General features: G+C 39.9%; 2 protein-coding genes across 2 annotated transcripts; both read right to left on the bottom strand.

Moving 5' to 3' along the window:
- Nucleotides 1–1970: 1970 nt before the first annotated feature.
- On the bottom strand, nucleotides 1971–3676 carry cbln12 (cerebellin 12). The gene is made up of 3 exons (XM_079453424.1): nucleotides 3140–3676; nucleotides 2950–3069; nucleotides 1971–2870 (listed from the first exon to the last, which is right to left on the bottom strand). The coding sequence occupies exons 1-3, from the start codon at nucleotides 3494–3496 to the stop codon at nucleotides 2673–2675; spliced, it is 675 nt and encodes a 224-aa protein (XP_079309550.1). The 5' UTR covers nucleotides 3497–3676; the 3' UTR covers nucleotides 1971–2672.
- A 1509-nt stretch (nucleotides 3677–5185) lies between these two features.
- On the bottom strand, nucleotides 5186–12036 carry trim110 (tripartite motif containing 110). Its single transcript, XM_079453411.1, has 9 exons — nucleotides 11952–12036; nucleotides 11561–11627; nucleotides 9917–10416; nucleotides 9506–9601; nucleotides 9076–9312; nucleotides 7904–7926; nucleotides 7627–7772; nucleotides 6736–7007; nucleotides 5186–6152 (listed from the first exon to the last, which is right to left on the bottom strand). Exons 3-9 carry the CDS (start codon nucleotides 10409–10411, stop codon nucleotides 5880–5882), a joined length of 1542 nt encoding a protein of 513 aa, XP_079309537.1. The 5' UTR covers nucleotides 10412–10416; nucleotides 11561–11627; nucleotides 11952–12036; the 3' UTR covers nucleotides 5186–5879.
- Nucleotides 12037–15183: the final 3147 nt, after the last annotated feature.

The following is a 15183-nucleotide window of genomic DNA, read 5'->3' on the forward strand; positions in this document are numbered from 1 at the left end:
GATGCGTTTCTTTATTATTGTTATAGTTTGCAAAAAACAGGTTTACTATTATATGAGCGAGTTAATATTTTCATGTATTTAATACGTTTTTTATTACCGTAGCATTTGGCCAACAAAGGGATTGGTACTTGATATCGATTGATAAACATTGGCTTTTTTGTTATATTCACGTGATAAAATAGTAAATTACGCCTGTGGTGTTTAGTTGTGTTATCTTTGGGTTATATATGCAAAAATAGCAATTTCACAATATGCATAGAATCCAATGGCTTTGCGTTTGAGGACATTTATAATGGGCCTAAAAATATTATTTTTTACTGCCTCTTTAAATGTTTAAATATGTTGAGTGTTTTGTTTTATCGGTGTTGTCAGTGCTGTTCTTGTCTTTCCACATTTACTGTATTTCAATACACGACAAACCAAACTCAATGTCAAAGACAGAACCAACTATAAGGTTCATTACCACACAGTCAATCGTTTACATGAAATAAAACATCATTTGATATTCTTTGGGTAACAGATGAAGAGTTTGGTTCCAAAATCATGTTTTTATTATGTTATGGTGTTTTTATTGTGAATGAATATGCTAGTTAGCTATCGTGGCTTAAATCAAAAGAAACCAACTGCAGTTTGATTGACGTTAGTTGGACTGCCAATAAAAAAACAAGATTTTTGACATTTTCTCATTTTGGAACCAAACTCCTGAAATATGTCTGTACTCTTAAACACAAGTTAAAGGGACACTCCACCCAAACACGAAAATTGAATTACACGCCCTCTAGTTGTTCCAGACATTTATACATTTCTTTGTTCGGTTGAACGCAAAGAGATATTTTGGAATAACGTTAGCAACCAACAGTTGTGAAGCACCATCGACTGCCATACTAGGCAATAGAAATGTAGTCATTTTTTGGTTCTCTTGAACACAAAAGAAGATATTTTGAAGAATGTGGGAAAACACACATTTCTGGGACATGTTCGACTACCATTTACATTTTCCCTAGTCAATGGTGCTTCACAACTGTTGGTTCCAAAATATCTCTCTTTGTGTTCAACCGAAACGCACACATGTCTGGAACTACTAGAGGATGAGTAATTCATGACCTAATTTTCATTTTGGGTGGAGTCTGGGATGGACTGGGAAGAAAAATCGGCCCTGGCTACACTATTTCTGTCGACGGGGGGGGGGTGGGTGGAGGTGTATGGTCAGGTCTGTCGTCCGGGGGGGCCTGAGGTGCATACGAGTCTTCTACAGTACATTGGCCTTGCGCGCATTCGCATTTATAATACACCGTCTGAGCTGACCACACCGCCGTTCCGGCCCCATACTTTAGAGGCCCCTCGGAAAAACGCTCGGAACGCCAGATGGCCAGTCCGCCCCTGGGTGGAGTTACACTTTAATAATAAAAAGTCAATATAAATATGTTACATCTATTTTTCTTAATTTGATCCAATCATTTCTACCCTACTTAGACACTTTTTAAAAATAATGTTTAGACTAGATTAATAAATGAATCGGTAACATGACAGATTTGTTTGTTGTTTGTGGGTGTCTCTCTTTATCTCCTTTTATGTCTTCCCTGCAGTTTGTTCCTCACCTTTCTCTCCTGCATGTGTGAATATGTGTGTGCGCGCGTGTGTCTTTAAAGCAATGCAGTGTACGTTAATGATTGTGACAGGCCGCCCATGATCCATAGGAGTCCAGTGTATACTTGCACGTCTGCTTGCCAAAAGCCCCATCTGCCTTTGCTCGACCGGTGGCACTGTAGTTCGTATCCGTTATCCATTATGCCTATGCTGCTAACTGTGCCGATTTCTGCTTCATGTTGCCAGCTCTGATGCTGAGAGCTATATTTACAAACAGCTGCTGTTTCACCATTCAGACAGCAGGGGGACCAAAAACGAGTGAACCTTCTTCAAGGGACTGAGAATCTTATGGCCGGTATACAACACACAAAATATTTGAGTTTAGTTAACAGAGTATCTTTAATAATGAGCCTTTACAAAGTTGTGAATATACACACCTAGCTCAACAAGCAGGCAAACATGAGCAAAGAGAGAAGTCAGACATTTAACGGAGTAGTTCATCTTCAAAATGAAAATCCGCTCATGGTTTACTCACCCTCGTGTCATTTCAAACCTGTATTGAAGATGTTGGTAACAGAACACAACAGCCCCCCATTCTCTTCTATTGGATATGCGAATGGGGGGCTGTTAACAACATTCTTCAAAATATCTTCCCTTCTGGTCTGCAGAAGAAAGAAAGTCATACAGGTTGGAAATGACAAGAGGGCGAGTAAATGATGACGGCATTTTCATTTTGAAAGTGAACTACTCTTTTAAAGTGATTACAATTCAAGAGATTCAATCATTTCAAATCTAGTATTATTGATTATTTAAACATCAATTTTAGTTCAATCATACATGTTAGACCTAGTAGGAAATACATGACAGAAAAAAACAACAGACATTCAAATCGATGATTTCGACATGTTTCCATTTTTAATTATAACATTTTCATTCTCACATTTGCATAAACAAAGGCATAAAAGTACGTATATAAGCATAGATTTCTCATTTCTCGGTATTTGTTTTCCTATCATTAATATTCATCATAGTGCAACTTGGGGAGGATGTAACCCCGTCTCTCAGCTCATTCACGCCAGCGTTCGTTACAACGGGAAGACCAGGAAGCCTGAAAAGGTGGAGTACTTCCAGCCCCCCATTAAGTTGCCTCTCTCTAGTTTGAGGTAAGCCTTGTCCCCTCTCTCCATGATCACAAGCCCAGCGTTAGTGGCCGCCTCCCGTGTCACATCCTGATCTCCAGCAAAAGCGGAGATCATCGGCCATCCATTCAGCATCAAACTCACCTGCGATGCGGAAATATTCGGAGTGACCTCTCGGCACGAATACATTTACAGTTGATCATATTTCGTCTTGATTCTGTACCTGTATGGTTTGTCTGTTGTACGCCTTCACCACGTGGAAATTAAAGCTGTACACCCCTCGGCGCGGAGCGAGAAAGACGCTGCTCTCCTGGTCAAAATGATTACCCACGTTCACCAAGATCTGACAAAAACACACGGGTTAAACAGATACGGATGGAAAACAATGATAACATGATTTATTTGTAACCCACCTGGTCGAAGTAGATGATCATGGTGCGGTTGCTCATATCTGTGGGCTCATGGTTAGTTTGGCGCGTGGCGGAGAAGGCCACACGGCCGGTACCTGAACGCACGGACATACCCAGTGCGTTTCCCGCTGGCTCCGAGGAGGGCGTCGAGTCACAGACCACCAGACATTTTCCCTCCAGTACTATGGGCTCTGTGTCATTCTGTCCTCGCACCACTAGGGGACCCGTTAGAATCAAAAGACACCATAACAACCCAACAAGAAACCTACTAGAGCGAGTCTTCATTATTTCTTCTGATGTCTTCACATACATGAGGGACAAATGATTCTTCGGCAAATTCGTCCAATCTCCGTATATCATAAGAACGTCCTTGTTTGCTCCGTTCACCCTCACTTTTTCTTTTTAACTCGCCCTCTTGACTGCCACGGCTTTGTGATGAATATCTACTTCTCTGTCTGTTAAATTGCCTGTAGGGGACCGGAGGCAAGGACGTGTAGAGGTTTCTCATCAATCTGAAAAAAATCCATCATCGTTGCCAACCTGTGAGAAGAGAGAGAGAGAGAGAGAGAGAGAGCAGGTAAGCGGAAGTCCTTCAGGATTTTCAGCCAACAGGTATGCTGGTGTGGGGGAGGAGGAAGAGGAGCAGCGAGTGAGGAAGATCATGAGGTAACAGTTTGGACCTCTTTCAGCTGCCAGGAGAGAGTGAGAACAAGAGAGAGAAAAAAGAACAACTCCACTGAGAGACCATCTGTCTGTGACACGCTTTCACTTCCCTCCCGACGCTCCACAACACGCAGGACTCTCTTCCCTACACGGACACTATGCTTATCGGCCAAACCTCCTCTCTCTCTCTCTCTCTCTCTCTCCTCGGTGTCTTGGCACGGTATAATGGACAATAATATGCCTTCAAACCAAAGATATCTCTCTCACAAGTTATGAACACGTGTAATACATCGACGTTCAATCGTAATTGTCATTGTTTCCTTACCTTCAATGAATGTGTGTTAATGTCTTTGTTCTGATGAAGACGGAGAAAGATATTTGGACGCATGCTTATACCCAAACAGATCTTGCCCCCCATTGACTCCCATGGTAGGAAAAATGACATTTATCATTTTTTATCATTTATCATTCTGTTGAATAGAAGATGTGGGACAGCAAACAGTTCTGTGGCACTTTCGACGACCATTGTATTTTCTCCTACTATGGTGGGGATCTGTTTGGTTATCAGCATTTTTCCAAAAATCTTTCTCCGCGTTCATCAGAACAAAGATCTTTGCACAGAATAACTGGAAGGTGAGTAAATGATGACAGAATTGACATTTTTGGGAGAACTGTCCCTTTAAAGTTTTCAATTCACGTTTTGAGTATCGTGACGTTTTTCTACTGCTGGTTTTGAGTCGAACTTCACTTTTAATAACATCTTTTTCTGTTCAGTTCACAAGCTAAAACGCCACCCAACAAATCTTAACCTTTTATCCACGATAACGTTAATAAAAAGCATATTGAAGTTCATCTCAAGTGTGTTCAAACGAAGCGTTAAGAAATACACGCAGCATTTCGCACTAATGTGAAACTATAAATACAGTGTCGCTAAACAACTGTCCACTGAAGCTTCTTCCCTTGTCAATAACACAAGATGAAATGTGTAAGTTCTCAAGCGTTCGCTAGAAACATGAAAAGCAAAATCACCTGATTTAGTAGGACGTCCGGCGATTTCTCTGTGAAATGATGTGAAGTGTCTGATCAGAGCTTGGGTGGGAAGAATCTAACAGCTAACAGATCATTCTTCTCTTCTTGTCTCCAAAAGACACTCCCATCCCCGCTCCACCAACTTTCTCTCTCTCTCTCTCTCTCTCTCTCTATCTCTCTCGCTCTCTAATAATGTCATCAATGTAACCATCTTTGGCACAAACGCCACAACCTTATTACATTTACAGCAATCCATGACAGGTCATATGACGGTATGTGAGGTCATAGCATTAATGAAAGTGTAGAAATCAACATGCAGATATACCAGAAGCCCATAACAATGCACAAAACATGTTTCGCAAATATAAAAATATGTTTTTATTTTCTGAACATGTACATCACAACACCGTGAAAGCAACCGATGTGCAGCTACAAAATGAATACTTGAGCTTTCCTTTTTGAGGAAGGTTTTACAAGGTTGTGTACTGATGGGGATGTTTCATAAGTTAACACTGCACAGGTGTTGTGTTTGATTCCAAAGGAACACACATACTTAAAACTTAAAGTCATTTAGGATAAAAACATCCGTAAGTGTGTAAATAATATCGGCGCTGTCTTTTGAACCCTTGTCACTTCATATTTTGGGATTCAAATGTTTTGCTATATTGTTATTATCAGTGTAATTTGAAATATTTTATTAGCTCATCTTTACCGAATGCAGACCTGCCACGAGGACACAAAAGACACGTTTGTCGGAAAGATTTGCTGCATCCGGGTGACCGTGTGTTATTAGTTTTGAGAGGTTGTTATCTGTGAATAACGAAATGTCGTGACTGGCCAATCAGAACCGAGCATTCCAGTGCATCGTTTTATTCATTCCCAAACAGCGAATCTTGCAAACTTGGACATCCAGGTATCAGAAGGACAGCAATGATATAGGATTGACTATCAGCTCTGTTGGTATACATCGATCAGTTCTTCTTTTAAAGTGCAAACATGATTATGAAAAATCACAGTAGCTATTAGTGAAATAAATGTTCAATGAGTGTAGTCATATCTTCTTGAGGATGGTGACCCTGCTGTTCAGTTCTGGTCTGTAGAGGCCAAAGCCCAGGCAGACGGGCTGTGTGAAGGTGGTGCTGAACTTGTGCAGGGGTAGGAGGATGGACGACGGCCCCACCTCTGAGAAAGTGATGAAGCCAGAATCATAGTCCAGGGAAACGGCCAAGTGGTTGCCAGACATTATCGTGGAAAGGCGAGTTCTCTTTCGGTTATGCCAGGCAGCGAGTTTCCTGTCATGCTGTTGTGTGAGACTCCAGGATATCTGATGTCGTAAGATAATGAAACCCCACAGACAATCAATACGCTTCAACGTGTAAACCATTGAATTATATTACGGATGAAGAAAACCCATCACCGAAATTCTAACAGATTTAATGGTCATAAAGGGAATTGTATTTGGAAACTATAATGGTCTAATGTGGGTCTCTTCTGATAATGGTCTAATGTGGGTCTCTTCTGATAATGTGTTTTGGGTTCTGTTGGTGTTAGGTTATCTGCTGGATGTGAACCAAAAGAACACAACTCCAAAACACACTCCATAATGGTTTATTGGTAAAAGCTGATGGCTAATAAATGGCGTTTATGGAAATCATCTGAATTTGGTTTCTTCAGTAGGGTAATACGATTTTTAGTAAACAATTTCACATTTAAAGATCACGTTTTGTTATTGTGCATTCCCAGTAATTTCAATCAAAGTGCATTTGGGTTGTTAAGTGATAATAACAAATACATCTCATTTACACATTAAAAACACGTTTTAATTGTTTGTAATGTACTGCAACTCAGCTCTTCACTTGTAAAGCACCACTTCCTTATCTGGAATATTAGATGAGATCAAACTGTACCTTGTTGCAGCCAAACGCTGTCCCCTCCTTGGCTTTCCTCGCTATGCTGTGGTAGGTCACTGCTATATCCCAGAAACCCTCCACCTCCAGCTCCCAGTAGTGCGTTCCTGAAGAAAACATCTGACAGGAGATCACCTGACTCCAGTGGTCGAAGCGGTCAGGATGCTCAGGGACGGACAAGCGCTTTTTGAGCCTCGTCACTGATCGCAGATCATCAGAAACATTGAGTAGAGGATGGGCTGAGTTTCTGTCCATTGTTAAAGGGCTGCTTACTGTTTAAATACAATCAAACAGGAATACCTGCCATTAGGACTTGAGCCACTAGAGGGAACTACTGGACAAGGCAGGTGACGAAATAATGCACGAAACACAGGATTTACAGCACTGGATTTTGAATCTAGTGCACCTTAGTAGTTTTAAAGCTTTTTTGGATGAGGTCATGTTTTGAAGGGATACTTCACCCAAACACGAATATTCTGTCATTGTTTACTCGCCTTCGAGTTGTTTCAAACCGTATAAATGTCTTTGTTCTGATGATCACTAAGATATTTGGAAGAATCCTTTTAACCAAACAGATTTTGCCCCCCATTGACTCCCAAAGTTGGAAGAACACAATGATGGTCAAACGTGCACCAGAACTGTTTGCTGTCCTACATTCTTCAAAATGTCTTTTGTGTTCAACAGCACAAATAAAATGATAAAGTCATTTTTCCTACCATGGGAGTCAATGGGTGTCGAGGTCTGTTTGGTTATAAGAATATCTTTCTTTGTGTTCATACAGATTTGGAGCAACTCAAAGGTGAGTAAATGATGACAGAACTTTCATCTTTGGGTGAAGTGTCCCTTTAATGAAAGTTTTAGCGTGGCACTATGAATGAGAAGAATACTCACGGAGGTCTCTCTTGAGTTCTATGAGGCAGCGCAGGATCTCAGCTATAAACTCTCTATATTTATTTTCCACATTCTCAAGCACGCGTTTCTTATTCATGTTTGGCTGAGCTGGTGTGAACACTGGCGTGTTGAGTTCTGCCATCATCCTGTAATGCAGATGAAGAGACTAATACAGTAATAACAAACACACGCTTGCTTTATCTCTTGTACATATAAACTGACATACAAGTCACAAGATGTTTACTATGACAGCAACTAAAACAAATCACAGACTTACTGTGAATCCTCCGACTGAAATGCCTGTGGAAAAGTAGGATTATTATGAATAACAGTTGCAGAAATGCATCTCTTTGTAGATCTGTTGCATCTGTAAATGCCCCAAATAACCCAAAGGCATGTTGCCATAATACAATAGATAGGTTCATCAAAATAATATTAATGTTAATAAATAATCATTAAAAACATAATAAAATGATGTTTAAATGTACAGTTTAAGACTGTTAAGTTGTTTTGTGTGTTTCTATATAATGTCTGTTCAATTCCAACAAAAACAAACACATTTTGGATGTTATAAACTCAAAAGATCAGCATAACTTAAGATCACTTTATATTATTATCAAAATTTGATCTCGAACGTATATCATAATGGTGACAGCTGCCATTGTCAAAACCCAGACGCTATTTTACTTGGCATTTAACACTACATTCTGTTATTTTGATGGATAAAATAACGCTTTCATTGTCTGAATTAAACTGACCTTTAAATGAACTTTAAATGACTTCAGTAAACAAAAAAGCCACGAGAGTGAAGTCGTTTTAGAGAGTACTTATTTAAGTTAAAGGTTGCTAGTCTTGAGGTGAACATGAAACACAGTCTTTATTGCAGTTAAGATGTAAAAAAAATACAATTCCTTCAGATTCAACAGTTAGACTAAACCTTACACACCCATACGTTTTATGTCACGTTTAAAGTTTTTACTTCCATATTCTGACACATTTACATTTAGTCATTTAGCAGACGCATTTATGGGAACAATACACTTCAGAGTGAAAAGGAATTTCAACGGAGAAAATTAATGGGCGTGGCTTGTGTTTTTTACTGCGAATTGATTGATGTGTGAAACAGCTGTTGCATTGTTTTTACCTGACAGTCGAAGGGGAGGAGTTAACCGATGCTAAAATGTCATTAAAGATGGATCGTCATTTCAGCGGAAGTGCAATTTCTGATTTTAACAGAAGATTACGAGGGTGCCTGAACTTTTAAAAGAAAATGACCAACATTGATAAGCTATTGACTACAAAAGCTACAATATTTCATGGAAAAATTTAAAGTCATTTTTTATTTCACTGGGACTTTAAAACAATTTGCCTTATCCAATAAAGGAAGTTTGAATGCATCCACCAGAATTCTAAACAAATGCAGAAAAGACATTGTATCACCCCACATACCCAGATTAACAGGAAGGGGTCGCTCTCTTTAAGCAGGGACCCCAGGAATCTGTGGAGGTTCTCAGTCTGTTTGAGGTCTTCTCTCGCCCTGCTGAAATCCTCCTGCACCCTCTCTAATGCCAGCTGTCTCTCCTGCTCGGTGATGTTTGTCACAGCTGACACTAATCTGTCCACCTGAGCCTGCAGGGCCGAGCCCATCTGTAGCACCTGCGAGACATCACTCATAGAGGAGTCCATCTGAAAACACACACACAGAGGATGCCAAACACATACATATACAGCTCTGACACATTCTGGGGCATTTTTACAGTATAAAGGAGAATAGGAGGTGTAAAGGGAGGATCAGGAACTCAAACTTGGGTCGTCCATATGATAGATCCATAAAGCATGGGCACGACCCACTGGGCAAGTTTACATGTAGTGGACTTACTATGATGGTGTGAAATATGTTCTGATGTTCTTCAAGCATCTGTTCTCCTTGCTTTAATTTCTCTTCTGCTTTCATTAAACTGTTCTGTAACGTGCCCTGAACAAAATTAAACACAACCAATGTTATTTAAGTTAAGACAAAATACTAAAAATTACAAAATACAAAATACATGCATTGTTACATTAGCTTTTGTGCTACTTTGTTAGAAAAATGAGCAAAATTGTAGGATTTATTTATATAAATGATAATTAACAAATAAATATTAAAAACAATTTTATATTTATACTGCATTCATGCATTTGAAGTTATTTAATTACATTTTAGTCATACCAAGGGACAAAAGATATTATAAAGACCTGCACTCCCCCCATTTTGCTTTATTTTAAACGGTTAATCCGTTTAATAACTCACTTTATATTCCTCCTCCATCTTTCTCATCCCTTTGACCAGGTGTTGAGCATGTTGTCCTTCTAGGATGCAGTCTGCGCAGACGTACTCCTTATCATCCATGCAGTAGTAACGAAAAACTTCCTGATGATCGGGACACCTGCGGCGGGACATGTCAGTCAGCGGCTCTACTAACAGGTGTGTTCTGTAAGCGGGCCGCTGTAGATGCGGTTTCAGGTGCTGCTCGCACAGAGAGACCTCACAGCGCAGGCAGGTCTTTACAGCGGCACGTATCTGATCATCGTCCCTCTCCTCTTGTGGACAGCAGTCACAGACCACCACCCCCCGCTCCTCCAGACACAGCGAACACACGAATCTTCCTCTATCTGAGCCGGCACTCTGCCTCCAAGCATCCCGTACGCAAGCCGGACATAAGATGTGGCCGCAGGGAAAGGGAAGGGCCTGACCGAATAGGTCACGACACATGGGACACATGTGTGTTTCCTCCATGGAGCTCATGACAACTGGAAATTCATGAATTTGCTTGTGTGTGAAATCTGGCATAATGTCATACTAACAATTCAAACCTGTATGGCTTACTTTCTTCTGCAAAAAACACACTCACAAAAAATCATTTGAAGAATGTTGAATACCCAAAACAGCTTTAGCAATTGACTTGCATTGGTTTGGTTACAGACATTCTTCAAAATATCTTCTTTTGTGTTCGGAAGAAGAAGAAAGTCATACAGGTTTAAAATGACAAGAAGATGAGTAGATGATGACAGAAGAACTGTTTTGAGTTGCTAAATAAAAGAATGACATAAATGCAATGGGGCTGGTTCCCGGACAGGGTATATAATTAACTTATTTAAACTAGGATGTTTTCAAACGCACTGATTTATTTTAAGATGTTTCAGTTGTTCTCGAGACTAAAGTTAGTCCCTCACTGTGAATGAAACATGTCTGTAGAAATGACAGTATTACTGGCAGTAGTTTCCCAATAACTTACTGTAGATTTACATTTACGTAATTTACTTGCAACCGTTTGTTCAAAGATAAATGATCATTAAACATAATCTTTATCTTTACAGAAAAAGAACTATGAAATAACAGCCTCGTGCAAAGCATTCCTGGAACCAAAATTTGAAAAAAACCTGAAAGAGGTTTTTGTGGATTTCCGGTTCCCAGAATGCTTTGCGTGAGGCTGTTATTTGATCAGTTTTTTTCTGTAAAGATAAAGATTATGTTTAGTGATCACAAACTGTTGCCAATAAATTACATAAATGTAAATCTACAGTAAGTTACTGGCAACTAGCTGCATAACTACAGCAAAAACATTTACAAATGATAACAAATGATGACAAAACCATACGACTTGCTGCACATTAAGTACAAAGAAAGTCTAAATTTGGTTAATCTGTCTCCTGATCAACTATTTGTAGTCTGTTCCATCGGACTTCTGGATAAATGGGTAATCTCTTATAGATCTCTATTAAATACATTAAGATCTTAAGGATGAGGAAAGGTGATTCTTGTTTCTTGCTGTCTCAACTTGCTAAGACAAGTCTTGTAAAAAAGAGCTCACTCTAAACAATGTATGCTTCTGGATCTATTAAAGCATTGCTCTGTTTTTAGGCTTTATAGCCTGACACAGCAACATTGACTTACCAGTGATATGAGGTGGTATGGGATGGGTTGATCTGTTCGTCTGACCAATGGAAAGTGTCGGAAAAATCTATGAAACACATTTTGCAATTTATGATTCTGGTGCAGAAATGGCACACACTTCTACTTGATAACAAATCGCATTACCCATGAAATCAACCATATCGCTACGAGTCAACAGATACTCATACTGACCCTGTTGTTTTTCTCTGCAGACAATACCACATACACACAACTGAAATATCATTCGATCAGACTCACAGTGGCCTTCTGTATGCATTACTGAACACTGTGTTCACCATCATGGTCACTGCAGGTCATTGCACAGATTTAATCTGCTGTGCACTTATAATGTCCATAAGATTAATGAAGGAGAACATAAAATCAGACTTACCGTTTTGTTTATTGCATGCGAACGTAAGAGTAGGCCTATAGAAACACACACTGAGAGTGCATGTGTGACTGTGACAGCTGGCTTATCCTGCAATGTCTTAACCAGACCGGCTGACCTCTCAACACAGAAAACTGCTAAGCCATCATGTGACATGCTGCTCTTGCCGAGTGCTCGTGAGGTGACGGGGAAAACACACAAGCGGTGATGGGACAGAGTCAATTGTAAAAAAAGTATATAATAGTTAATAATATAATACGCCCCTATACTTTTTGTGGTGATTGTAAGATATATGCCCCACTGAACAAGTAGCGATCGTTTTTACTTCCGTATTCGGACACATTTCATAGTCAAAAGGTGGGCGTGGCTTGCGTTTCTATACTGCAAATTGATTGGATGTATAAAAACAGCTGTTGCATTGATTTTGAAATAAATCTGGCAGCAGACTGACAGTTGTAGGGGAGGAGTTAACGGATGCTCCACCCAAGCCGTCTTATTTACGTCATTTCAGGGGCGGAAGTGCGTTTTCAGACTTTATCTGAAGATCATGAGGGCACATTCATTTTAAAAAGAGAATGACCCACATTGCTAAGCTAGTGACTATAAATGCTGCAATAGTTCATGAAAAAATAAGAATTGTCATTTTCAATTTCACTGGGACTTTAACACTCCATTTATTGTACCTATAATAAGACGAGTATTTGAAAACGTTGCGACCTCATTCTCGCAACAACTGAGAAAACTGGCTATGTTTAACATTTTAAATATGCTGTAGATCAAATCCACGCGGTTTTCAGTTATATTTATCAGATATAACAATTCATTCAGTCTATCACCAACTTACTGTACATCCTTAAAGGAACAGTTCACCCAGAAATGAAAATTATGTTCGGGAGAATGCCAGTAACCAAACAGTTCTCATCCCCCATTGACTCCCTACGTATTTATCTTCCCTGGATCTTTTTGGTTTCTGACATGTTTCCAAATATCCTCCTTTGTGGTAAGCAGCGCAAAGAAATGTATTCAGGTTCAGGCTCGAGTGAACTATCCCTTTAATGTTATTCGTGTTATATAACAATATACGTTTAAATGTACAAAACTAAAAGTAACCAACTTTTTTCTCACACTAGCCTACAATATTGGGTAAGATATGGAGAAAATGAACTCCGGTTATAAGAGCCCATGGTGGGTTGCTGTGGATTGCAGCTTGACTTTAATTGCAACCACATGGTTCGTTTTCACAAGAGAGGTGATCTGTTTCCTGTTTTCCAAATCATCCTCACATTGATGTTGCTTTAATCAAAAAGATCCCCATTTCAATACGTCATGCAAAAATACTTTCCTGGTTAAAAGGACAAACAAACAAGCCTGACATGTTAAGTCTGGTGAATTCTGCAGGGATGTGACCGACAGACTCACGGACAGACACCCGTCTGCTGCAGCGCCAGTGTCTCTCAACAAAGACTCGGGCCGGGAGAGGGAGGAAAGAGGGCCATTTTAGGCAAATACAAAGAGACTAGAGGAGCGACCGAGAGAGAGAGAGAGAGAGAGAGAGAGGGAGGACCATGGGAATGAAAGCAATAGCGAAATGTCATTTCTCGATTACCCCAAATATTCAACAATGGGTGATAAATGATCATTCGATCGTGACTGAATACACAGTGTGGTAAAGACAACACCAGAAATAAATAATTTAGATGTCAGAGCCGACTGCGCATCACGGTGGCAAAATGCCGGAAGAGCGATGAACCATTCCGACGTAATCTATCGTGCGATTTTACAAACAGCCGTGAAAGATAATCGTCTGCCGGTAAGTTGTGCCGTGTGCATGCTATTTATAACCCCAGCACTACACGTTACAGTCGTGTCACAGCGTGTCATGCGGTCATAGGAAAATATGAATCATAATCGGTTATGATCATAGAGCGCGCGCCGGAGGACGCAACAGGTCGCGCGTACAGTAGCGCTGTACTTTCCGCGTGCATCCGCTGACGTAATTATGACATTTGTACGCGATATATTACGAAGTATATCGCGATGTTTATTAAACATATTTATGTCTCGGCGTGATTTGTCATGTAATATCCAAGTCTTGGGTGATTATTGTGTGTGTGATTATTGTGCGCATAAAAGACCAATTAAGAAGAAACGTAATTCTGTTGAACACGCTGATGTATGTTGGTTTTCACTAATAAATAACACAAAGGCATTATGTTATATTTATATTATCACCATCCGAAGACAAAACATCTCAGATTAGACAAAACACGTTTTTTAAAGTCTCACGTTTTGTTTTTGTAAAAATGTAAATGAGGAATCTCTGTATAGGCCCTTTCAAGTTATACTACAGAACAAAAGACATGGCCTGTTTTTTTTTGCTGCAAGTTTTTGCCTTTCCCTTAAAGCGACCGAGAACAAGATATTGGGCACAGAACATGTATAAATGATGCGGTCACACTGTTTGCAATGAGACCCGTGTAACAATTTACCATAAAGATACATTATAAATGTCATTCCCTGTTCACTTGCGTATCTCGGTCAGCCTTGATCTCATCTGCTATTTTATATATTGCGTTTTTTTCACTGCTAACATTTAAAACGGTTCAGAAGAGCGGCTTAAACTTAAGGGATGTAAAGGAAAGGAGGGGTGTATGCACGAGAAGGTGGCGTTCTGCGTTATTTGAATGCGAATGTAGTGGGAGAACAAGCCAAGACTGTTTTGGAGCGAAAAAACGGGGAAAGGGAGGAGGAGAGTTGTCCTTGGATTTTAGTTACACTGAATAGACACGGATTGGTTTGCCAAGTACTTGGTCCACTTCTGAGACATTGCTCATGTATGCACTTGCTATTTAGCCTCTTGTGACCTATATAAATGATACATGGATTTCTGTGATCGCATCTCAGACGGGATTTTACATTTGAATTTAGGTCCAATAGAACAAATTCTAATTCAACCCATGGGCCAATTAGCCATTGACTTTCCCCTGCACCATGTCACGGCGGAAACAGAAAAGACCTCAGCATTTTGTCAGCGCCATCCTCGGCACGTCACGGCTACGTCAACGTGGTGAGAAATGTTTTACTGTTTAGTAAGAGAGCTCTTTTGTTTCTTCTGCATCTCTTTTGCTTTTAAATGCAACTTCTGTAACTATCCAGAGATTGGATACGATATGTAGGCCTACTGCTAGTGAAGATCCAATGTGTTTGCCCAAATGGTGGGCAAACCTAAAAAAGC

This window comes from Barbatula barbatula (assembly GCF_947034865.1).
Source record: "Barbatula barbatula genome assembly, chromosome: 3".
In the NCBI taxonomy this organism is placed as follows: Eukaryota; Metazoa; Chordata; class Actinopteri; order Cypriniformes; family Nemacheilidae; genus Barbatula; species Barbatula barbatula.

What these genes read in the sequence shown, in the direction of transcription:
- cbln12 (XM_079453424.1), bottom strand. Translation starts at nt 3,496, where the DNA reads ATGATATACGGAGATTGGACGAATTTGCCGAAGAATCATTTGTCCCTC. An exon ending in TGATCATCTACTTCGACCAG is followed by an intron (nt 3,070 to 3,139) that starts GTGGGTTACAAA and finishes TGTTTTTGTCAG; the next exon opens with ATCTTGGTGAACGTGGGTAA. An exon ending in ACAACAGACAAACCATACAG is followed by an intron (nt 2,871 to 2,949) that starts GTACAGAATCAA and finishes TCCGCATCGCAG; the next exon opens with GTGAGTTTGATGCTGAATGG.
- trim110 (XM_079453411.1), bottom strand. Translation starts at nt 10,411, where the DNA reads ATGAGCTCCATGGAGGAAACACACATGTGTCCCATGTGTCGTGACCTA. An exon ending in AGATGGAGGAGGAATATAAA is followed by an intron (nt 9,602 to 9,916) that starts GTGAGTTATTAA and finishes AATTTTGTTCAG; the next exon opens with GGCACGTTACAGAACAGTTT. An exon ending in TTTCAGTCGGAGGATTCACA is followed by an intron (nt 7,773 to 7,903) that starts GTAAGTCTGTGA and finishes TCTGCATTACAG; the next exon opens with GATGATGGCAGAACTCAACA.